Here is a 23858-nt window from a genome sequence, read left to right as displayed (position 1 = left end):
TATTTGGGACTTCATCTGATAGACAAACACAAAGTGGCACATAATTGTGAGAAGAAAAATAATAAGATTTTTAATTTTTTTTTTTTTTTTAAATAATCTGTAATCTTAAAATTGTGGTATGCATAAGTATTCAGCCCCCTTTACTATGACACACCTAAATAAAAAGTGTGTCATAGTAAAGAGCTAAATCCCATTTAGAATCTGTGGCAACACTTGAAAACCACATATTTTACTTTCACTTGACAATGATGTGCCACTTTGTGTTAGTCTATCACCCAAAAATTCCCAATACAATAAATCAATTTACGTGACAAAAAGTGGTGTAAGAATACTTTCGCAAGCCACCGTCGGTGTGTAAGTAACAATAAAACAGCTACAAATTCATGATGTTGAATTATATAAGGTATCTTAGAGCAAATGAGCAATCATTTTCAAAACAGGCAATGCATTTAAGCCGACTCAGTATGGTGCAGGAGGAGCTCCAGCCAGAGGATAAAGAGAGTAGTACTTAAAGTAGGTATGTGTGGCAAATTTCAAAGATTCAGTGACATAAGCACTAGCATTATCAGACTGATCATTAATAGACGATTTTATCTAAGTGTCATTTTCCTGTGATAAATACTGAGAAAGTTATGAATCTTTGAAACCTGGTTGGGCCACCCTCATCAACAGGGGGGCAATTACGTTTTCACACAGGGTCACATAGCTTTGGAAGTTCTCTTACCCTCAATAAATAAACCATTTCAAAACTGCATTTGGTCTTGTTTTGTCAACTGCACTTGGGTAATCTTTGTCTGATATTTACATTTGTTTTATGTTCTTAAATGTAAAAGTGGGGAAACTGCAAAAAATGAAGAATTTGAAAAGGGCAAACAGTTTTTCATGACACTCTTTATGTAAGGATCTCGTTTAAGTCCAAAATACCGGACGTTGTGCCTCTATGTATTTGTAACTTAACCAGTCACTCCCCGAGTTGGTGCACAACAATCACCAGGTATACTTACATAAAAGAAAAATAAACAAAGGGTCTGATAAAATTACAGAACAAAATCAGGCACAACCAAAAGGCTGCAGGAGCCAAAATAGCGTTCTGAGTCAGTAACTGAACATGCTGTAAATGTAAGGTAACAGTGTAATTTAAAAAAAATATATATACTAACGCTACCTTGGTTACAGCAGTGCGAATGAGTTTCCTCTCAGGCTGGAAATCTGCTTTGTCATGGTCAGTGTTGTTGGAAAGCTGGATTGTGTCACCCAGTTCAGAGAGTAACCTTTTTCCAGGAACTGACTTGGCTGAAAGACACAAATGAAGAGAGTATATTTGATAAATATACTGTGGAATGTGTGTATCTTGCATTGTCGCTGTTGAATGGCAACCTGGTAAGAGTACTATAACAATCGATAATCTCTTTCCCGCTCTAATTTTTGGCTAACATAATATTGTGAATATTGAGAAGTGAAAAGTGGGGGAAAAGCCGCCGAGGAACTAGCATTTCACGCTTGCGTAGTCACCAATCTAAGTATCCATTGCAGTAAATAAGCAACAATATCATGAGGATGAGCAGTGCTAACTGCTAATGCCTGGATCACGCCATAAAACAAATTTGGTCTTTCACAATTGCACCGTGTCAGACCACTGCCATGAGATCTTGCCGTATCTTGGTCAGACAATGGCAACACAATTTAACTTGTTACTATATTACATTGTACAGTTTGTGTATGTATTTGCTTCGATTTCGCTTTGTTTTACTCTGCTGTCTGCAGCCAGGTTGGCATTACAAATACCTTACCTGGATAAGGTTGAATTGAAAAAATTCCAGATTTTCTAAACGAGACGACATGTCGAATTATGAAGTTCAAGTCAAAGTCAAGTCTCTTGGCGACTCAGTCAAAGTGAAAGTCTGAAGTATTTGGCAAGCAAGTTGCAAGTCATAAAAGTGGCAATGAGTAAACTCGAGTAATTTGACTCTCGTCCCCCCCATTTCCTCAACAGGTTCTCTCTCTAATATAATTTTAAAAGACAGCAAAAATGTTTTCCAATTAAAGACAAAGCAAAACCACAGACATGCATGTGTTTATCTGTATTCTGAAGTTGAAGTCGGAAGTTTGAATAAACAAGACATATTGGCAATTTAACAATTTATTCATTTAACAATCAGGAGCCTTAGTCAGTAGCGTGTAAATGAACCAGACACAGCCAAAACAGCCTGGCACCTCCTGTTCATGCTTGTCACCTGTCTGGTTACACACATCCCATTCTTCAACCAGTATTCTCTTGCAAATCGTGGTTGTGTTGATCACTCTGGCACGAACAGTATGTCCAAGATCCCGCAATGGTACAATGGGGTTAAGGTAAGACCATTCCCTCGTCACCAATCCAAAATTTTGGAGGAAGTCTCTGATAAACCCTGCTCTTTGGAGGCAGGCGTTGTCATCTTGGAGGGTAGAGTTTGGTCTCAGACTGTAGAGATATGGGATTGTCATTGCTTTTTTTTATTATTTTTTTTTGCATTTGCTCAACATAATGTGCCATCACATATTTAGGTTCCAGTGCACGTTGCCGTCACCTGTGCAAACGGACCTGACAGTGATGGGATGTCATGGCAGGACTCCTGGCAGCCCTAAGACCGGAGATTGTGTGCTGTTTCGGATAATTGGCAGTGAACCCTTGGCCACATCGTCCTGCAAACCTTGACTGCAAAACTGTTGAAGACAGTCTACGGTACCGAAATACTGACCGGGTGAGGAAACTGACTTCTTGGGGCGCTGTCTTCTTAGGACACCCACTTACCGCCTATCTCTGACATCCCCCCATCAGAGGGAACTTGGCCTTCAGTGTGGAGCTGGTACTAGGGCTCATATCAAACAATGCTGCAACTTGGTTTTGCAAAACCCCAGTTTAAAGTCGCCCTATCGTGAGGCCCCTAAACACATCAGTCAAATGCAGCATGCCAATTCTTGGAGCAGACACCTATTGACCACTGTAGAAGGACCCATGCTCAAAAGGTGTTGTCAATCAGGTGCCTGAATGGCTGAAAACAAGAGTCGATGGCAACAAAAGCTGTTTGGCCTTGGCAGAGAGGATTTCACAAAATTGGCATGGGCGCACATACTCATCTCCGCTGCTCATATCGCAAATGCATATTCTTTACATATGTGGCACAAAATAAAAAGGGAAACAAACAGGTTTTCCAACGGTGTAAAATATATTGAAGAAGCATGACACAATAAATCTACCAAACACACGTCCTTAATTATTGTGTTGTGTTTATATACATTAATATACATTATTATAGTTTCTTCAAACAATTGACTTGAACATAGATAAGATACTTACTGGTCTGATATCCGGTATGCAGCTGTTCTGACATCTCTTTAACTGTAAGGTCAACAACAGGAGCTTTGGTCAATGTGGCATTTGAGGCCCATCTGACTTTGCTATGGCACAGACACTGGCATGGAATGGTCACATTTGAATTTGTAACATCAGAGATTGTACAAGAGTGGCTCTCATCTCCAGAGCTTTCTTCTCTTTGCATTTTATCTGCAATCACACATTGAAACAAAAATGTATTCAACTGCGCCAGCAATTCATCAGTTTCTATGTGTATACAGTGCCATAAAGTATTGTCTCCCTTCTCAAATTCTTCTATTTTTGCATCGTTCCCCACTTCAATGTTTAAGATGTCAGACAAAGATAACCCAAGTAAACATAAAATGCAATTTCTAAATAGTGATTTTATTTATTAAGGGAAAAATATTCAAGGCTACCTGACCTTGTGTGAAAAAGTAATGCCACCCCTTCAAAAATCATGACTTGACTGACTGTGGCTATTCACTAGGGTTGTCCCTATCCAACTTTTTCACTTCCGATCCGATACAGATATTGCAGCCTTGAATTTTGGCCGATACCAATATCAGTCCGATCTTATATCAGCAATTACTGTTCATACTTATTTTGTAGTATGGAGTGCTAAAGGCTTGATCAAGTAATATCACTCAAACAGAGAACAACAATCAGCAACAGTAGGTACGAGAAAAATGGACCCATTTATTGTTAAACAACGGGTAATATAAAAATAAGAATGTACAATAATAAAATTAATAAAAATGATATTAGGAAATCCTGAAAAATAACTTCAATAAAACCAGTCACAAAAACACTTTTAAATGTAACATAACCACTGCTTAAGCATATTCTACATTTGAATAGAATAAAAAATAAATGAGAAGCATGAAAGCATGAAAAAGAATCTCTATAAATAATAAACACAAATTATACTTATAGTGTGCAAAATAACAAAGTTTAATTCACTTATTTTTAGTGACGTACCGAAATGAAAATTCTTGACTGAAACTGGGGAGCCTTAGGCTGAAAACCGAAAAAACACCGTATTAATCAAATTGCATTTTTAAGCGCATGCAGAGAATTCGACACAAAATGCTTTCCATTAATTAAAATATAAAAGTTAATCAAACTATTATTATAAAATTAATCCAATTATTATTTATGAAACTATGCCAACCGTAAGTAAAATTGCATTTATGGCTATGACTGCAAAGCTGTCAACCTATAGAAATTCACTTCCAGATTTTTAAAAATTATTATTAAGAACATTACCATGGACCAATTATTGCAGTGTGTTTTGTGGTAGGATAAAAAATAATAATTATTATGCATAATGTTCAGTTTCACCAAATAATAATTACCTTATAATTGTTATAGTTAATAAATTGTGGATTCAATATTTGTTATTTTGCTGTATTTATTGCATCAATCTTGTAATGGTGGAAGTATTTGCAGCCAAATGTCTTCTCTTGAAAACTCTTTTTGCATTTCCTGTCCCCAAAATTACTGCTGAAATGATACAAATTTCCCATTGTGGGACCAATAAAGGTTATTTTATGCATTCATTCATTCATCTTCCGCACCACTTATCCTCGCTAGGGTCGCGGGCGTGCTGGAGCCTATCCCAGCTGACTCTGGTCAAAAGGCGGGGTACACCCTGAACTGGTCGCCAACCAATAGCAGGGCACATATAAACAACCAACCATTCGCACTCACATTCACACCTACGGGCAATTTAGAGGCTTCAATTAATCTATCATGCATGTTTTTGGGATGTGGGAGGAAACCGGATTACCCGGAGAAAACTCACACAGGCAAGGGGAGAACATGCAAATTCCACACAGGTAAGGCTGGATTTGAACCCGGGTCTTCAGAACTGTGAGGCAAATGTGCTAATTAGTCGCCCACCGTGGCGCCATTACCTTATACAGTTTACTCTAAATATTTGTTATATTAATTGTACTTTCATAATTATAGGCCCATTTTCTCAAATGACGTCGCAGTGGTGACGTGTTCAGTTTGGATTTCCAGTCCTTGTGTTTATGTCGCTGTCTAGCATTATCGTACAGTACATTTCAGTATTTCCTTCTATCGACACTAATTTGCATGCTACTGTATTTTGATCCTCACAATTTGCTAATCTCCGCTATAAAGTGGTTCCAGCCAGACCAATGTGGCAAGTGTACTGTCCCACATTTATGTATCACTTATTTTGCGACTTCAGCTCACAACAGCTTAGCAACTCGCTTTCCCGCCGTCTGTCTGCTGTCTTATACTCCCTCCGTCCTTCGTGAAAAGGATAATTGTAGATAAATAAATGTAGTTTATTCACGGTTATGGAGGCGATGATTAGGGACGCTGCGTTGACAACGGACGCAATGCGCACAGTTTCGCCTCGGCAGCTCGGCATCGTATTTAGCCGCATTCGCCTCCACGGCTCAGCATCTTATTTGGCCGCATTAGTTGTAGCTCGTAGATAGCTGGGGCGTCACAACAAGCATTGCACCTTAGTAGCGGAAAGCAGCAAGTTTTGTCGACATTAGAGAAGCTGCAGTTTGGACGAGCCGCTGGCTAGCATAATGACGATAAAGCCACGCAGTTCCCACAATTCATTGTGACATGCAAATTTGAATTATTGCCGTAACAAAGACATTACATTTTGTGTAATACAAAAGTACATCCTCTGCTGGGCCTTTTTGAGGACGGAGTTGATGTTGGTCGCCCACTTCAGGTCCTGAGAGACTGTAATTCCCAGGAATTTGAAGGTCTCTACGGTTGAGACAAGGCAGCCGGACAGCGTGAGGGGCAGCTGTGGCGAAGGATGCCTCCTGAAATCCACAATCATGTCTACAGTCTTGAGCGTGTTCAGCTCCAGGTTGTGTCGGCCGCACCGCAGCTCCAGCCGCTCCGCTTCCTGTCGATATGCAGACTCGTCACCGTCCTAGATGAGGCCGATGACAGTGGTGTCATCTGCACACTTCAGGAGTTTGACAGCCGGGTGCGTTGAGGTGCAGTCATTCGCGTAGAGAGAAGAGCAGCGGAGCGAGGACACAACCTTGGGGCGCCCCAGTGCTGATGCTGCGTGTGGATGAGGTGGACTCTCCCAGCCTCACCTGCTGTGTCCTGCCCGTCAGGAAGCTGTAAATCCACTGGCAGATGGCAGGTGAGACGCTGAGCTGAAGAAGCTTGAATGAAAATGAGTTCAGGGATGATGAGTCCACGAACAGGATCCTCGCGTAGGTCCCTGCACTGTCGAGGTGTTCTAGGATGAAGTGCAGTCCCATGTTGACTGCATCATCCGCAGACCTGTTCGCTTGGTAGGCAAACTGCAGGGGGTCCAGCATGGGGCCTGTGACGCTCTTGAGGTGGTCCAGCACGAGACGTTCAAAGGACTTCATGACCAAAGATGTCAAGGCGACAGGCCTGAAGTCATTTAGACCCGAGATTGCAGGTTTCTTGGGGACTGGAATGACGGTGGAGCATTGACGGTGGAGCATTTGAAACAGGATGGTACTTCGCACCGTTCCAGAGATCTATTGAAGATCTGAGTGAAGACTGGAGCGAGCTGGTCTGCGCAGACTTTGAGGCAGGATGGGGACACATGGTCTGGGCCTGCTGCTTTGTTAATCTTTTGTTGTTTTAAGATGCGTCTCACATCCTGTTCGCGCATGGTTAACGCAGAAGTCGGTGCTGTGGCTGGGTGGGTGTGGGGTGTGAAAGTGTCCTTTTCAAATCTGCAGTAGAAGGTGTTCAAGTCGTTGGCTTGTGTGCTATTGTTCTCAGCTTGTGGGGATCGTCGCTTTTAATTTGTCAGCGATTGGAATGCATGCCAGACTGATTTAGAGTCGTTAGCACTAGACTGTTATTCCAACTTTGCTGCATAGTTCCTCTTTGCAATGTTAATTTCTTTAGTCAGCTGGTTTCTAGCTCGCTTATACAGGGCCCTCTCCCCACTTTGATATGCGTCCTCCTTAGCTTGGCAAAGCTGCGTAAGTTTAGCAGTGAACCACGGCTTGTTGTTGTCGAATGTGCGAAATGACTTTGTCACATCCTACATCGGTTTCTGTGAAGATGTGTGTGTACCAACAGTGTCCGTATATTCATCCAGGCTGCCAGCTGAATTTTCAAAGACACTCCAGTCTGTGCAGTCTCAACAGCTTTGAAGTTCCATCTTTGCTTCATTGGTCCAATTTTTCACTATTTTCACTGTAGGCTTCGCCCATTTAAGTTCTTGCCTGTACGTCGGTATTAAGTGAATTAAGCAGTGATCAGACGAGACCAGTGGTGCACAAATTTGGGCACAGTATGCGTTTTTTAGCATAGTATCGCAGTGTTCTAAAATGTTATTTTCCCTGGTAGGACAGTCGATGTGCTGCTTGTATTTAGGGAGTTCGTCGTTGAGTTTAGCTTTGTTAAAGTCCCTGAGAATAATGAGGGGTGAGTCCGGGTGTTTTTTTTTCCCAATTTCGTTGACTTGTTCGGCGAGCATTAGCAGTGCGGCATTCGTGTTAGCTTGAGGCGGAACGTAGGCGCCAGAGAGAATGAATGATGCGAACTCACGCGGCGAGTAGAATGGCTTACAGTTCAAAAACAGTGACTCCAAATGCGCGCTGCAGTGTGTGCTGAGATCAGTGACGTCCGTACACCATTTTTCGTTGCTATAGAAGCATATCCCGCCGACTTTTGTTTTCCCCAATGATTCCATGTCGCGGTCTGCTCAGTGAAGATGGAAGCCGGAAAGCAAGACTGCGCCATAGGGTACAGCGTCACAAAGCCAGGTCTCCGTAAAGCACATGGCGGCGGAACGTCCGAAGTCTTTACTGGTCTTTATCAGAAGATGAAGCTCGTCCATTTTGTTGGGTAGGGAGCGTACATTCGCGAGGTGGATCGACGGGAACGCCAATCTGTATCCTGAGTGAGTTTCACCTGGATGCCGGCTCGCTTCCCTCTGTGGTGCCGCTTCCATGCGCCAAAGACCGCAGACGCCGCTCCGATGAGTAACTCAGGGAAAAAACTGAGCGGAATTGCGAAAGTTGGTGAAAGAAACTCCGGAGTAGCCTCCTTGATGGTTAGCAAGTCTCCTCTTGTTTAAGTGAGTCGTGTAATGTCTCCAAAAAACAATACTAGAGAGCGCGTAACCGAGGCGACCACACTGGTAGGCACCATCTTGGTACTCAGGTCAAACCAACATTACAAGATGACAGAAATAATGGGTGCTAACTTACTGTAATTAAATTACTTCACACACACCAAAACAGAGCATGATTCGACAGAACGCCTGCATGTTTGCAAACCGTTACGGCTAGCACTAGCTTGCTAGGCTACATAACGTTTTGTTGCCTGCTTGCGAGCGGTATCGTATTAAAAGTACGTAAACATACCGCAAGCAAGCCTTAAAAGAACCTCCTCTCCCGAGCACCGGTGACCAGCAACACACATTTTCCTCTCTTTCTTCTTATAAACACACGGCGTGATCCATTATTGTTGTCTTCGCTATGGTAACGAGTGTATCCGGTCGCGTTTGAGTTGACAAGATGAAGCCCAGTGATGGTGAAAAGAGGGATGCGGTGGTATCGGAACAAGATTTTATTGCAGTCGTCTGACAATTGTGAAAGACCAAATTTGTCGTAGTCTGATCTGGGCATTACGTATTATTATTGGTGGTCAGATATTTACAGTACTACGTCAAACGACAGGCGACAAGGCTAAAAATAAACTAGCTTTTTGATTTGAATATACTGTACATGACGGCGGTGTGGAGTAAATGTCTTTTGTCGATAAATGACGATCGGCGGATTATGACAAAGGCGAATTATCGGCCGATCAGAACGGTGTAAAGTCTACTTCTCACTCATACAAGCATGAAATAGTATGCGGTTTTGTTGCATAGTACATAACAAGCTACAGTGTTTTAAGTAAACAGAAGTGTAGAGATGTCACTGGTGACAAGACAAATAGTACAAGGTCATGGAGGGAAAAAAAAAACAATCACCTACCAGGATAGGGACGCATTAAGTTCTTGGTGAGGGGGAATGCCGCATCACTGACAATGACATTGGGCACCATGACTTCAGTCCCTGGGAGACTGGCTGCCAGAGGGAAGTTGGCTTCATGTCGCAGGAGCATGGACCCAAACTGGTCTGTCTGAACACCTCTCCATCACTCTCCCAACCGTAGGCACCGACATCTATCGTTGTGAATCGGTCCCACGCATCGCAAATGGCCATTAAAACAATAGAATGACTTCCCTTGTAGTTGTAGTACGTGCTACGGGGCCAGAATGTTTACATGTTTCCCGTCCACACTTCCAACACAATTTGGGTAGTTCTACAACCTCCAGAAATCCACTGCGACTGTTTCCCATTGAGCTCCAGTCGGTCCGAGGGACGAATTCAAGCTGCAACACTTTCCAGATTGCAGTGCAAACCTCCATCACAATGCCCACAAACCTCCATCTCCCCGTGCTTGCGTGGGTTTTCTCCGGGCACTCCGGTTTCCTCCCACATCTCAAAAACATGCATGTTAATTGAACACTCTAAATTGCCCGTACGTGTGAATGTGAGTGCGAATGGTGGTTTGTTTGTATGTGCCCTGCGATTGGCTGGCAACCAGTTCAGGGTGTACCCCGCCTCCTTCCCGATGATAGCTGGGATAGGCTCCAGCACGCCCGCGACCCTAGTGAGGCGAAGTAGCTCAGAAAATAGATGGATGGATGTTCCATAGCTCTTAGACAGCACTGTACTTCTGTGCGTCCTTGCAAATGTGCTCAGGATTATTTTGACTACTTCCTGGATTTCTCGTTCTTTTTCATGCTATGCATACACCCATTCCCATAAATATAAGTTTGAGTGCCGCTGGGAAGCCGTTTGTGTGAGAATGTTGTGGGAATGAGAGGGATGTATTTTTTTCCTGTCTCTCTCATTTCTGTATAAGGAACATGATTTCTGCTTGCTCTTCAGTGAGGGGTAACAACTCATGACAAATTGTACCTTTTCCTCTCTTTCCAAAGATTTCTCTCTCTCGTAATAAAATTTTAAAAATAAATAAAAATAAAATAAATCACAATCACTATTTTTTTTCTTTGAAACCAATTGAGAGTGTCCTTGGCAGTGTGTTTTGGATCATTATCCTGCTGAAATGTCCACCCATGTTTCATTTTCATCATCCTCATAGATGGCAGCAGATGTTTGTCAAGAATGTCACGGTACATTTGCCCATTCATCCTTCCTTCAATAATGTGAGGTTTACCAGTACCATTTCCAGAAAAGCGGCCCCATTACCATCATGTTACCACCTCCGAATTTCACTGTTGGTATGGTGTTTTTAGGGTGATGTGCAGTGCCATTTCTCCTCCAAACGTGGTGTGCATTATGGCATCCAAACAGTTCAATTTTGCTCTCAGACCAGACTATATTCTCCCAGTATTCAACAAACTTTAAGCAAGCTTTAACACACTTTTTTTTTCCGGCAATGGGGTCTTGTGTGCCGAGCGTGCATACAGTCCATGGCGGCGGAGTGCATTACTCAATGTTTTCCTAGTGACAACAGTACCTGCTACCTTTTTGAAGCTTCCACAGGTGGTCCTTGGCTCTTGGACACCTCTTCTGATTATTCTTTGCACTCCTCTGTCAGAAATCTTGATCGAGGCAAATTTATGGTGGTATGATTGGCTATGCACTAAGGTATTATGGCCTCGACCGTGGCTCACTGGACTATTCAGAAGCTTGGATATGCGCCTATAACCAATGCCATCGCTATGTTTTGCAACAATTACTTTGCGATGGTCTTGAGACAGGTCTTTGCTCTTTGCCATCATGAGAAATGTCTTGCCTTACACCTTGGCAATGAGACCTTTTTGTATGCCATCAATTAGGACTGAACCAGCAAATATTCATTTGCACTGACAAGGGGCTGGATTGCTGTTTAATTATTGATAGATTTTACAGTGGGTATGAAAAGTATTCAGACCCCTTAAATTTTTCACTATGTTACATTGCAGCCATTTGTTAAAATAAATTTTTCCCCTCATTAATGTACACACAGCACCCCATATTGACAGAAAAATCTGAATTGTTGATTTTTTTGCAGATTAAAAAAGAAAAACTGAAATATCACACAGTCATAAGTATTCAGACCCTTTACTCAGTATTTAGTAGAAGCACCCGTTTGAGCTACTACAGCCATGAGTCTGTTTGGTAATGATGCAAAACGTTTTTCACACCTGGGTTTTGGAGATCGTCATTTCTCCTTGCAGATCTTCTCCAGTTCTCAGTTGGATGTAGGATGGTTGGAAGTTGGATGGTGAACGTTGATGGACAGCTATTTTCAGGTCTCTCCAGAGATGCTCAATTGGGTTTAAGTCAGGGCTCTGGCTGGGCCATTCAAGAAGAGTCACGGAATTGTTCTGAAGCCACTCCTTCGTTATTTTAGCTGTGTGCTAGGGTAATTGCCTTGCTGGAAGGTGAACCTTCGGCCCAGCCTGAGGTCCTGGGCACTCTGGAGAAGGTTTTCGTCCAGGATATTCCTGTACTTGGCCGCATTTATCTTTCATCTTTCCTTCAATTGCAACCAGTCGTTCTGTCCCTGCAGCTGAAAAACACCCCCACAGCATGATTCTGCCACCACCATGCTTCACTGTTGGACAGGTGATGAGCAGTGACTGGTTTTCTCCACACATACCGCTTAGAATTAAGGCCAAAAAGTTCTCTTTGTCGCATCAGACCAGAGAATTGTATTTCTCACCATCTTGGAGTCCTTCAGGTGTTTTTTAGCAAACTCCATGCGGGCTTTCGTGTGTCTTGCACTGAGGAGAGGCTTCCGTCGGGCCACTCTGCCGTAAAGCCCCATCTGGTGGAGGACTGCAGTGGTGGTTGACTTTCTAGAACTTTCTCCCATCTCCCGACTGCATCTCTGGAGCTCAGCCACAGTGATCTTTGGGTTCTTCTTTACCTCTCTCACCAAGACTCTTCTCCCCTGATTGTTCAGTTTGGCCGGACGGACAGCTCTAGGAAGGGTTCTGGTTGTCCCAAATGTCTTCCATTTAAGGATTATTATCCATTCCATGCTCCGCTTCAGCACTTCTATCTAGCAGTGCAGATCCCACGTGATCACAACAACTGATTGCTAAGGTGCTAACATCGTAGTAAGGAGTAAGAGTGAATTTCGTTTGCTTAAAGTCGTTTATTGACACAGTTGAAGTTCACTGTAAAACTAAACACACGGAAAAGAATTACACCTATTAAAGGTTCAAATACGCTACAGATATAGTTTTTTCGTTTTTGTTCACAAAAATCGCCAGCTCAAAGCTAACACACAAGAAATAAAAACACCACTCACGAGCTAACGAAAATTAGCATAGAACTTGCGGCACAAATCTCGCAAAATAATGAATATTGGTACATAAATGCTGTATAAACACATACAAACTGGCAATATAACAATACTCTCAGGCATATATTCTTCAAACTGTGTGAAAAATTAGTTCTATTAACAATTCGATCATTGCGTCTACATTCTTTCCCTCTCATTGTGTGCACAATACTGTCCCCTTAGGAGATCAAGATGTGCACCGCACATTTATTTTTTGTAACCAATTGGTAAATAATAAATGGGTCAGTTTTTCCTCATACCTACCGTTGCTGATTATTGTTCTGTTCGAGTAATATCACTTAAGCCTTTTCTAACACACCATGCTACAAAATAAGTAAATTATGTATGATTATTGCCGATATCGGAGTAAACCGATATCGGTAACGGCCAAAACTCAAGGCTGCAATATCGGTATCAGATCGGAAGTGAAAACGTGAAAAGTGAAGATCGGACGAGTAAATCGGGACATCCCTAGTATTCAGTACAAACCTGCCCACAATTAAAGTAAACCTGATTAAACCCAAATAAAATTCAGCAGACCATTTTTTACTTACCAAACTGTGCCTGCTGCCATCCCAGTGCTGAACACAGCAAGGCTAAACTCTTGCCACTTCCAGTAGGACTTTCCAGCAAACAATGCTGCCCATAGTTCAACCCTCGTATGATCTGTAAATTTGACAAGTTAAATTTTTTATCCTGTTTGCAATAAAACATTGTTGATCATAAGGGGATTAAGAAGATAATTAACAGACCTGCTGTCCATCTAAAGAGCTAAATCTTTATTGAAAAGTTACTCAAAACATTTAAATCGGAAAAGTATCAGAAGTTTAGAAGTTACTTTGACAAATGTTGGACAATTTTCACCAACGGCCATCAGCACCTCATTTGTATGTACGGTATTTGGGCTTTGAAACCGGAGGGTCACGAACTGAGTCGAGTTGCGGACAAATGTTAAATCCCAACATGTTGTTGGAGAGCTGCTCGTCTGCCTCCCTGACAACTGTCGAGGTACCCTTGAGGACCTACCCCTTTACCTCGTGACGATATCATTGATTCCACATTAATTCACATTGGAAACATGCACAAAACAACATCTGTCACAACAAGAGATGAAATTAGGGGTGCTTGGTATAAAACAGTATACTCTGTAGACGGTATACAGTGCTCCGAACTGATAGAAATTCACTTCCAGAGCAATTTGAATTTCCCCATTTTAAACATTTTGTCAAGAACATTACCACAGGACAGTTGTTGCAGTATATTATGTAATAGGATAAAAATTAATCTTCATACTGTTCAATTGCACAACCATTCTTTATAATCATGAATAAATAACGTCTTGTAACGTCTGGCCTGTGGGACTCCTGAGGCAGCTGATGGGTACCGGCTGGCCAAGCGGAATGCAGTTTTGGTGGTCGCTGAAGCAAAAACTCGGGCATTGGAGGAGTTCGGTGAGGCAATGGAGAAAGACTTCCGGACGGCTTCGAGGAAATTCTGGTCCACCATCCGACGTCTCAGGAGGGGAAAGCAGTGCACCATCAACACTGTGTATAGTGCGGATGGGGCGCTGCTGACCTCGACTCGGGACGTTGTGAGCCGGTGGGGAGAGTACTTTGAAGACCTCCTCAATTCCACAGACACGCCTTCCCATGAGGGAGCAGAGTCTGGGTTCTCTGATGCGGGCTCTCCCATCTCTAGGGTTGAAGTCACCGAGGTGGTTAAAAAGCTCCTCGGTGGCAGGGCCCCGGGGGTGGATGAGATTCGCCCGGAGTTCCTCAAGGCTCTGGATGTTGTGGGGCTGTCCTGGTTGACACACCTCTGCAACATCGCGTGGACATCGGGGACAGTGCCTCTGGATTGGCAGACTGGGGTGGTGGTCCGCCTTTTTAAGAAGGGGGACCGGAGGCTGTGTTCCAACGACAGGGGGATCACACTCCTCAGCCTCCCTGGTAAGGTCTATTCAGGGGTGCTGGAGAGGAGGGTCCGTCGGGAAGTTGAATCCCAGATTCAGGAGGAGCAATGTGGTTTTCGTCCTGGCCGTGGAACAGTGAACCAGCTCTACACCCTTGGCAGGGTCCTCGAGGGTGCATGGGAGTTCGCCCATGTGTTTTGTGGACTTGGAGAAGACGTTTGACTGTGTCCCTCGGGTGGTCCTGTGGGGGGTGCTTCGGAACTATGGGGTACCGAATCCCCTGATACGGGCTGTTCAGTCCCTGTACGACCGGAGTCAGAGTTTAGTCCGCATATCCGGCAGTAAGTCGGACTCGTTTCCGGTGAGGGTTGGACTCCGCCAAGGCTGCCCTTTGTCACCGATTCTGTTCATAACTTTTATGGACAGAATTTCTAGGCACAGTCGAGGCGTGGAGGGGGTCCGGTTTGGTGGCCTCAGTATTGCATCTCTGCTTTTTGCAGATGTGGTTCTGTTGGCTTCATCAAGCAGTGACCTCAAACTCTCATTAGAGCAGTTCGGAGGAGTTCAAGTATCTTGGGGTCCTGTTCACGAGTGAGGGAAGAATGGAACGGGAGATAGACAGGCGGATCGGTGCAGCGTCTGCAGTGATGCGGACTTTGTATCGATCCGTTGTGGTAAAAACTGCCTAAACCTCTAGCCTTACTGCCTTTCCACCTGCTCTCCTGGACACACAATATATAAACCTTTCTCCTAATCATCATGTCAACCAACTCCCGAGATTATCCTGTTATAGTCCCAACATTCAAAGTCCCCACATTCAGTTCTAGGCTCTGTGCTTTCCTCTTCTCCTTCTGCCTAAGAACCCGCTGATCAACTCTCCTTCATCTTCGACCCACAGCAGCTGAATTTCGCCCTGCAGGTGGACGGCTCCAGTGGTAGACTTTGTTAACCCACTCCACACCCGATCCGGTATGGAAAAGCAGGTAACTATTGTTATTGTATGCTGTTAGGCTCCACCATCATTCCATTCGCCAAGAAACCTACAATCTCTGGTTTAATTGACTACAGGCCTGTCGCCTTGACATCTGGGGTCATGAAGTCCTTTGAACGTCTCGTGCTGGACCACCTTAAGAGCGTCACAGATCCCCTGTTGGACCCCCTGCAGTTTGCCTACCGAGCGAACAAGTCTGCGGATGATGCCGTCAACATGGGACTGCACTTCATCCTAGAACACCTCGACAGTGCAGGGACCTACGCGAGGATCCTGTTCGTTGACTTCAGCTCAGCGTTCAACACCATCATCCCTGAACTCCTTTCCTCCAAGCTTCTCCAGCTCAGCGTCTCACCTGCCATCTGCCAGTGGATTTACAGCTTTAACGAGCAACCCTTTATTGCTCAGTGACTGTGTTTTTTTATGTCTTTCTGTCTCCAAAGTGTTCTCTGTCAATTGACTGTCTGTTGTCGTACTAGAGCGGGTCCAATTACCGGAGACAAATTCCTTGTGTGTTTTTTGGACATACTTGGCAAATCAAGATGATTCTGACTGATAAGAATACATGATCTATTTCCTATACAAGAAAACAAGTCTTGAAAGATACCATTTTAGTCCTTGATTACAGCACACCATTGTCAGGGGAAAAAAAGATTTTATTTTTGGCAAATGAGTGCTTGCAACTGTAGAATGTTGATCCAATTTCTGTTGGGTGGCGCATGTTAATGTTGCTTCATCCAGAACACAAAGACAGTTAGGGACATTCCACTGAGCGCAGAATCAATCAGCAGCATTTCTGACACTCTTCAAAACATGTCCATGAACTGAAACCAAAGAAAATACAGTGTCAAACACATTAAGGCTTATTTCAGAATCAGAAATAGTCCGAAGGCTTCTGAAGATTTTCCTTGTAAATATTAAGCAGCACATACTGTAACTCAGTTATCATATCCATCAAGACTCTTGTACACTCTGCAATGTGTATTTTTGTAATCTTGCAACTCACAATGCTTGAATAGTTGAATGCCGACATCTTTATATATAATGTAAATATTTGTATATTTTGCACGAACAAAACAATTCTGTCAAAATCAATTACTCTGCGATTTCTTGTACTCTTTGTGTAAGTGGAGGGAGACTAGCAAAGTCAGAATTTCATTGTTCAGTGTTACATTGTTACTGCGCAAATGACAAACATCGAATATTTTCCAATGTGTCACCTGCTTGTGCATCGTAACTGTACACTGTGCAATGACAAAAGATTCTACTTCTATATCTTCATCCATCTATATAACACTTTACTAAAACTAATACCTCATTTGGTGCTTCACATGAGGAAAACAACAAAAAGTCTATCAATAAATAAATGTTTCATTTTAAACGTATCAAATCCTTAATCTCACTTCCCATTTGACCAAGACAAGCGTAGCGTGACCATCACATCAGTTCCTGCTGGGTGGCAAATGTTCCACTGAGCCCAGAATTCATCAGCAACCTTCTGCGACTCTTCTGTGGAAAAATAAAGTACAATGTAAAACACTGTTTGATTTCAGAATCAACGTGGTTTGCTGGTGCAGTCTGTCCTCTACCAAAAACAAAGACACCAACATTATTGCAACTTATCAGGCCTATATATCTTTAGAGTCACACATAGCTTCAGCAATGTCTCTGTCCTAACCTATCACATCGCTGCACAAGTTTTAAGAATGAATTGTTGGTCATCCTAGTATTCAGAACTGGTGCCAAAGACATCAAATAGCATTTGGTGTTTCACTGAAAGCAGAAAAACAACAAAAAAGAAACCGATGTACAGGTACATGTACTATATAGAGGTTTGATTTGAAACTAGTACATTTAACTGGCTTACCGGTTGTAAAGAAGCGCCGTTCTCCCACGGATATACAGTCACAGTAGCCGGTGCTTTGCTTCCTTTGCATCAGTGTTGTTTCTTTTTCCACACGCAAATGATCACGGGCTGACGACGCCAGTGCCAACTCTTTGGAAAGATATTACTAGCCACGCTTGCGCAGAACGTAGGTACTTGGCGTCACGGTCGACTTTGACGAGCAGACGTGCCGATGCGACAGTCGGATGAATGTAGTCATGTTGTCCGAACATTTGCTTTGTCGTGATGTTACGTGATGTGCCAAGTCTTCGAAGCGTGTGCCGAGGAATGGAGGGGGGCGTTTCCGCAAAGCGCGTATCGAGGCTTGCTTCATTTAGGGGCGCGGACCCGGAAGCGATGACGTCCGAAGCCGCGCTGCCGTTGGTGCTCTCACTCTCAACCTGGGGTACAGTGGTCACCTAAGTTCAAACCCCAAGTGGGACTGCACTGCATATTGAATTATAATTGAGGTTTGTCCATTACATTTGTTTATCAAAAACGGCATTTTCCACCGTTTCTTATTTTACTCATGGGGAAAGTAGTTATTGTATTCACAGAAAGTAAGGTGAAATAAAACCTCACTGGGAGAGGAGAAATTACTGTACCGCAATTTAAAAATATTGCTCTTGAATGAATCACTTAAGACAAAAATGATGATAAACTGTGATTTCTAAATAAGCACTTTCAAAATCCTCTGCCCTCTTAAGCCCATGCCATTATCCCGAAGTGACAGAAAAACATTATGCAACCTGTCATACCAGGGATGAGGAACATTTTAAGCACACAGAATACATTCAATTAAATTTTACACTTTATGTTGGGTAATTACTTGGTCAAACATTGTTTTGTAATACATCAAGAAATGAACCATTACTCCAACCAATGGCGGAAGTGTTACAATGCTTCATGAAGCTTCATCTCGCCATCACTATTGCTTAGTGTATCAATGCCTTAAATCACAAATATTTCCCCGTCCGGAAACAGTAGGGCGTGTTCTAGCGGACACAACAGCCAATCAGTGTCCTGAAGCCAATAATGTTGGAGAAGGGTGTGTCCTGCCAGGAATTCGCGTGGGATTCCTAATAACGCCGAAGGATAATACGCGCAAAAAAACCAAAAACAAATTGCAAGGGAATGCAAACTTTTTTTTCTTCCATGTCACCCTCGAGTCTCCACACTTGTGTACTATTTAGTTGTTAACATAAACGTGTTTTTCTAAGTTACGGTTCTGTTGATCATGTGTGAATCTAATAACGCAAAACATAATGCGTAGGCAGACACCAAATACTTGTGAAGAGTACTGTTTTTGTTTTGTTTTGAGCTAACTTGAACGCGTTTGTTAATGATACGTTTTACATACTGAATTCATCATGGCCAGCTGGGATGGATACGCTTTGCAGGGGAACTGGATCCGAACTCCTCCAATAGTGTACTCCACCGAGGATGCAGTCATGTTGCTTGTCTTTATGAAGTCAGTTGAACACGCACCCGCATGTGCTCAACGTTTTATATTCTCTCGCATTATTTTTCTTGTTTTCCCCTTCTTCTTCTTCTTCTTCTTCTTCTTCTTCGTCTTCCAATTATTGGAGCAAGCAACGTTTAGGTGCACACCGCCACCTACTGTACAAGTGTCTGCATCACTCATGTCACCGCCTGAATTGTTTTAAAACGACGGGGGATCACCGGTGATACTGCGGCGCACGTGTATTTCACATTACCGTAACTCCCTCGCTTCTTCGTGCAATTTCAATCATTCAAAGTGCCCCGGAAACTGTGACACTAATAAATATATCTATTATTATGGTGCGGAAGAGGTAATTTAGTTTCCCTCAAAAAAATGAAAAATGCTTTCCTCACACATTTAATCTCCTCCAATCGTGCAGCCTATCTCTCCCCGATATGTACTTTACACAGTGCATAATTACATGATCCACATTTTCTTGTCGACATCTCTCACACTATTTTTCCAAAGTATATACATTATATCATTCCAACCCGTATGACCAAGACTTGTAATGGCAACTTCCTCTCTTCTATTCCTTTCTTTAATTATTTTTTTATCATTACGGATTTTTGTAAGTTAAAATATTTTTTTCCTTTCTGGTTACCTTCCCATCTTTTTTGCCATTACTTTCTTCTGCCTATGTTTATCGCCAACCGTATTATAATGTAGTTTCTCTTCCGATACATGAATCAGAATCAAAATCTTTTTGTATGTCAAAAACACACAAGGAATTTGTCGCCGGTAGTCCGCTCTAGTACAACAGTAGACAGCCATTTTGACAATAAATACTTTTGAGACATACAAACACACTACGGAGAATCACCTAGCCTCTAGCAATTTAATGGCAAGAGGGAAGAAGCTGTAGGAATGTCAGCTGGTTATATTTTGCATTGATCCATAGCGCCGACCTGAGGGAAGGAGCTGGAAGAGGTGGTGACCTGGATGTGGAGGGTTCAAGAAGATCTTGCATGCTTTTGTCTTAGTTCTGGCAGCGTGCAAGTCCTCAAGGGTGCGTAGGGGGGTACCGACAATCTTTTCAGCAGTTTTGATTTTCCGTTGCAGTCAGAATTCGTCCTTTTTTTATAGTAGCACCAAACCAGACTGTGATTGATGAACACAGGACTGATTCGATGACTGCTGTGTAGAACTGCCTCAACAGTTCCTGTGGCAGGCCGTCCTTCCTCAGAAGCCGTAGGAAGTATATCCTCTGCTGGGCCTTTTTGAGGATGGAGTTGATGTTGGTCTCGCACTTCAGGTCCTGAGAGACTGTAATTCACAGGAACATGAAGGTTTCAACCTTTGACACAGGGCAGTTGGACAGCGTGAGGGGCAGCTGTGGCGAAGGTTGATTCCTGAAGTCCACGATCATCTGTCTTGAGCTTTTTAAGCTCCAGGTTGTGTCGGCCGCACCAAAGCTCCAGCCGATCCACTTCCTGTCGATACGCAGACTCGTCACCCTCTTTGATAAGGCCGATGACTCTGGTGTCGTCTGCAAACTTCAGGAGTTTGACAGCCGAGTGCGTTGAGATGCAGTCGTTCGTGAAGAGAGAGAAGCGCAGTGGAGAGAGGATACATCCTTGGGGTGCCCCGGTGCTGATGATGCGTGTGGATGAGGTGGTGTCCCCCAGATTCTCCTGCTGTGTCCTGGCCGTCAGGAAGCTGTAGATCCATTGGCAGATGGCAGGCGAGACGATGAGCTGGAGAAGCTTGGAGAAGAGGAGTTCGGGGATGGTGTTGAAGCTGAAGTCCACAAACAGGATCCTGGCGTAGGTCCCCGCCCCAGTCGAGGTGTTCTAGGGTGAAATGGAGTACTTCACACATTTCCAGAGATCTATTGAAGATCTGTGTTAAGACTGGAGCGAGGTGGTCCGGGCAGACTTTGAGGCAGGATGGGGCAGTCAATGTGTTGCTTGTATTTAAGGAGTTTGTGGTTGAGTTTAGCTTTGTTAAACTCCCCAAGAATAATGTCAGGTGAATCTGGGTGCTTTTTTTCAAGGTCATTTACTTTATCACCGAGCATTAGCAGTGCGGCCTTCGTGTCAGCAGAAATGTAGACACCCGCGAGGATGAAATAGGCAAACTTGCGTGTCAAATAGAATGGCTTACAGTTCAAAAACAGCGACTCGAAGTCCGGGCTGCAGTGTGTGTTGAGCTCTGAGATGTTGGTACATCATTTTTCGTTGATATAGAACCATATTCCGCTGCCTTTTGTTTTCTCTGAAATTTTTTTTTCACATTTATTCACTATTTTATCTGACACCAGTGTGAGATCCAGGCTTGTTACCGTGCCTCTATTTACATTTATTGTAGTTCCTTTTCCATCATTAATACAACCCAAATCTCTTTCATCCATCATTTCTTCAACTATACTCCCATTGTTATCTGTATGATTGCTGCCCCATAAGTTATAATGAACATTAAAATCTCCACACCATATCTCTTTTATACTTTGTGCCAGCTGTTTTCTTTAATCTTTCTCCTGGTATATTTTTACATGGATTACAGTAATTTATTATCATAATAATATCATAATATTTCCATTTTTCCTTGTGCTCCAAATCTCCACTACAACACACTTCATCTCATTAGGTGCTGGGATCTCTGTGTAGGCTATCCCAGATTATTATCTCTAGCAAATCTTTTTTGTTTTTTGTTGTCCTGTTCGGCTGTTAGGTCATGCAAAATGGAGGATCTGTATCCCTTTTATGCCGGAACAGTTTTACTGTATCACAGTGGAGTTTTTAAGCTGCCACTGTGGTTTCTTAGTATTATAATGGATATTTATTGAGAATCAGAGTCGATCAGTCGAACAGAAAAAGGTTTCTAGAGGGGAGTGAGAAAAGAAGACAAAAGACAAAGCATTAATTGTCAACAAGATGAGAAAAGTAAATTATATATCTAGAACAATGAAACATTAGATATGAGTGTTGTAGTGCTACACCCTGTGAGGGAAGGACAGGACAAGATAGGACAGGACAAGGACAATAGCAGAAGCTTGCAGGACAAGGGTCGTGAACCCGGCTGTACAACTGAAGTGTGGTGGGAGTGACTGTGTAAATTATCAAAGTCTATCGGATGAGAGTGTGAGTGAGGGGAAACCCAAGCAATTCGCATATTCATGAGTTATTTGTCACAATAAATGAGTGGCTCCACACCTAGCGAAAAAGTCCCAGGGATGTGTGCCTGCGGAGACATGCAAGTGAATGGACACCATTTTGCATGCACAATGAATGACACAAGTGTCCTGTAATTGCTGTGCCTGTACTGCGTTGGCTGAGGAACCCACACAAATCAATCGAGAGGCGGGATCGGGCCCAGGAGTCCACCGAGAGCAGCCCAGCGGACAGGACATATCCCACACTGAGGGACCCAGGGCGGTCCGCCGCCCCCACCAAGACGCCATGACAACCGACCACCCAGAGGAGGCCGTAGGGACCCAGTGCCTAACAGCCACTTTTTTAGCTCCTGACCATTTGCTATTAAGCTTCTGGCATTCCATTGGAGTATATGTAAAACCATGATTAAAACTTCAAACCACATTGTGATCTGCAGTGAAAGCAGGGAACAGGTGGAGGAACAGTTAGAAAGGTGGAGACATGCACTGAAAAGAAGAGGAATGAAGATTTGTCGAAGTAAGACAAAATATACAGTATGTGCATGAATGAGAGAGTTTGAGGGGGGAGAGTGAGGCTACAGGAAGAAGAGATAGTGAGGGGGGAGGACTTTCAATACTTGGGGTCAACAGTCTTGAGTAATGGTGAGTGTTGTACGGAAGTGAAGAAACTGGTCCAAGTAGGTTGGAACAGGTGAAGGAAGGTATCAGGTATGTTATGTGACAGAAGTCTCTACTAGAATGAAGAGAAAAGTCTGTAAGACAGTGGTGAGGCCAGCCATGATGTACGGATTACAGACTGTGGCACTGAAGAGACAACAGGAAGCAGAGCTGGAGGTGGCAGAAATTAAGTTGTTAAGGTTCTCTCTTGGAGTGACCAGGTTGGATAGGATTAGAAATGAGCTCACCAGAGAGACAGTCAAGGTTAGATGTTTTGAAGACAAAGTTACAGAGAGCAGACTTCGGTGTTTGGACACATCCAGAGGAGAGAGGCAGAAGGGTGATGAGGATGGAGCTGCCAGGCAAGAGAGCTCGAGGAAGCCCAAAGAGAACGCTTATGAATGTAGTGAGGGAAGACATGTGGGCAGTTGGTGTTAGAGAGAATGATGGAGGAGATAGGCTTCCATGGAAAAGGACGACACGCTTTGGCGACCCGTAACAGGACAAGCAGAAAGGAAAAGAAGAAGATTCTAACTTGGTTGACCGCTTCTGCAATGAGACCTTTTCCATGATTTAAATTCTCTGGGCTTCTCTTGCTTGCCTCTAAACTTTGCATCCTTTATATGCTGCACTGTGAGCTCCTCCACAAATTATTATCATCTTATTACAAAGATATTTTGCACTAAGCAGATGACAATAATAATCCTCAAAAATATCAGGGGTTCATTAAATACACTGGTTAACAAATTAATTCTGAGTCCTTGCCTCAATTGCATTGTTGAAATCAAATGTTGCCGGGCATGAATTGTTCATCGGTGCTAATTATTCATGTGTCTCTGGTGTGCCGATTTATGAGAACAGTTTCCCAGCATCACCTCTAAGTGTTGCCAAAGCACCAAAAGCTGTAGAAACGTGCGTACGCCAGCCATGCAGTTGGCGTGAGGCACCGCACATTTCCACGGTCATGCCACTCTTGATACATCTGAACTTTGCAGTGAAAAAGAACGGATGCCACGTTTTTGTACGTACGCACCTTTTGTACATGAGGCTCCTGGTCTTTGGGATTAGCATTTCTG

At 43.3% G+C, this 23858-nt stretch overlaps 1 protein-coding gene across 4 annotated transcripts in view; it reads right to left on the bottom strand.

Annotated features, from left to right (window-relative positions):
• brip1 (BRCA1 interacting helicase 1) overlaps positions 1-19079 on the bottom strand; it is an 87096-nt gene extending 68017 nt beyond the window's left edge. For 3 of the 4 annotated variants that reach the window (XM_061681635.1, XM_061681636.1, XM_061681638.1), the window contains exons 1-4: positions 18867-19079; positions 13273-13384; positions 3338-3544; positions 1166-1293 (exon numbers count right to left, since the gene is read on the bottom strand). In XM_061681635.1, the coding sequence (XP_061537619.1) occupies positions 1166-1293; positions 3338-3544; positions 13273-13384; positions 18867-18959 (540 nt within the window). In that variant the 5' untranslated portion in view covers positions 18960-19079. Of the gene's footprint in view, positions 1-1165; positions 1294-2234; positions 2462-2567; positions 3545-13272; positions 13385-18866 lie in introns of those variants that run through there. The other variant, XM_061681637.1, reaches the window with a different exon arrangement.
• Positions 19080-23858: the final 4779 nt, after the last annotated feature.

Source organism: Phycodurus eques, chromosome 7 (assembly GCF_024500275.1).
Source record: "Phycodurus eques isolate BA_2022a chromosome 7, UOR_Pequ_1.1, whole genome shotgun sequence".
Lineage (NCBI taxonomy): Eukaryota > Metazoa > Chordata > Actinopteri > Syngnathiformes > Syngnathidae > Phycodurus > Phycodurus eques.
This window is presented reverse-complemented; position numbering and strand designations above follow the sequence as displayed.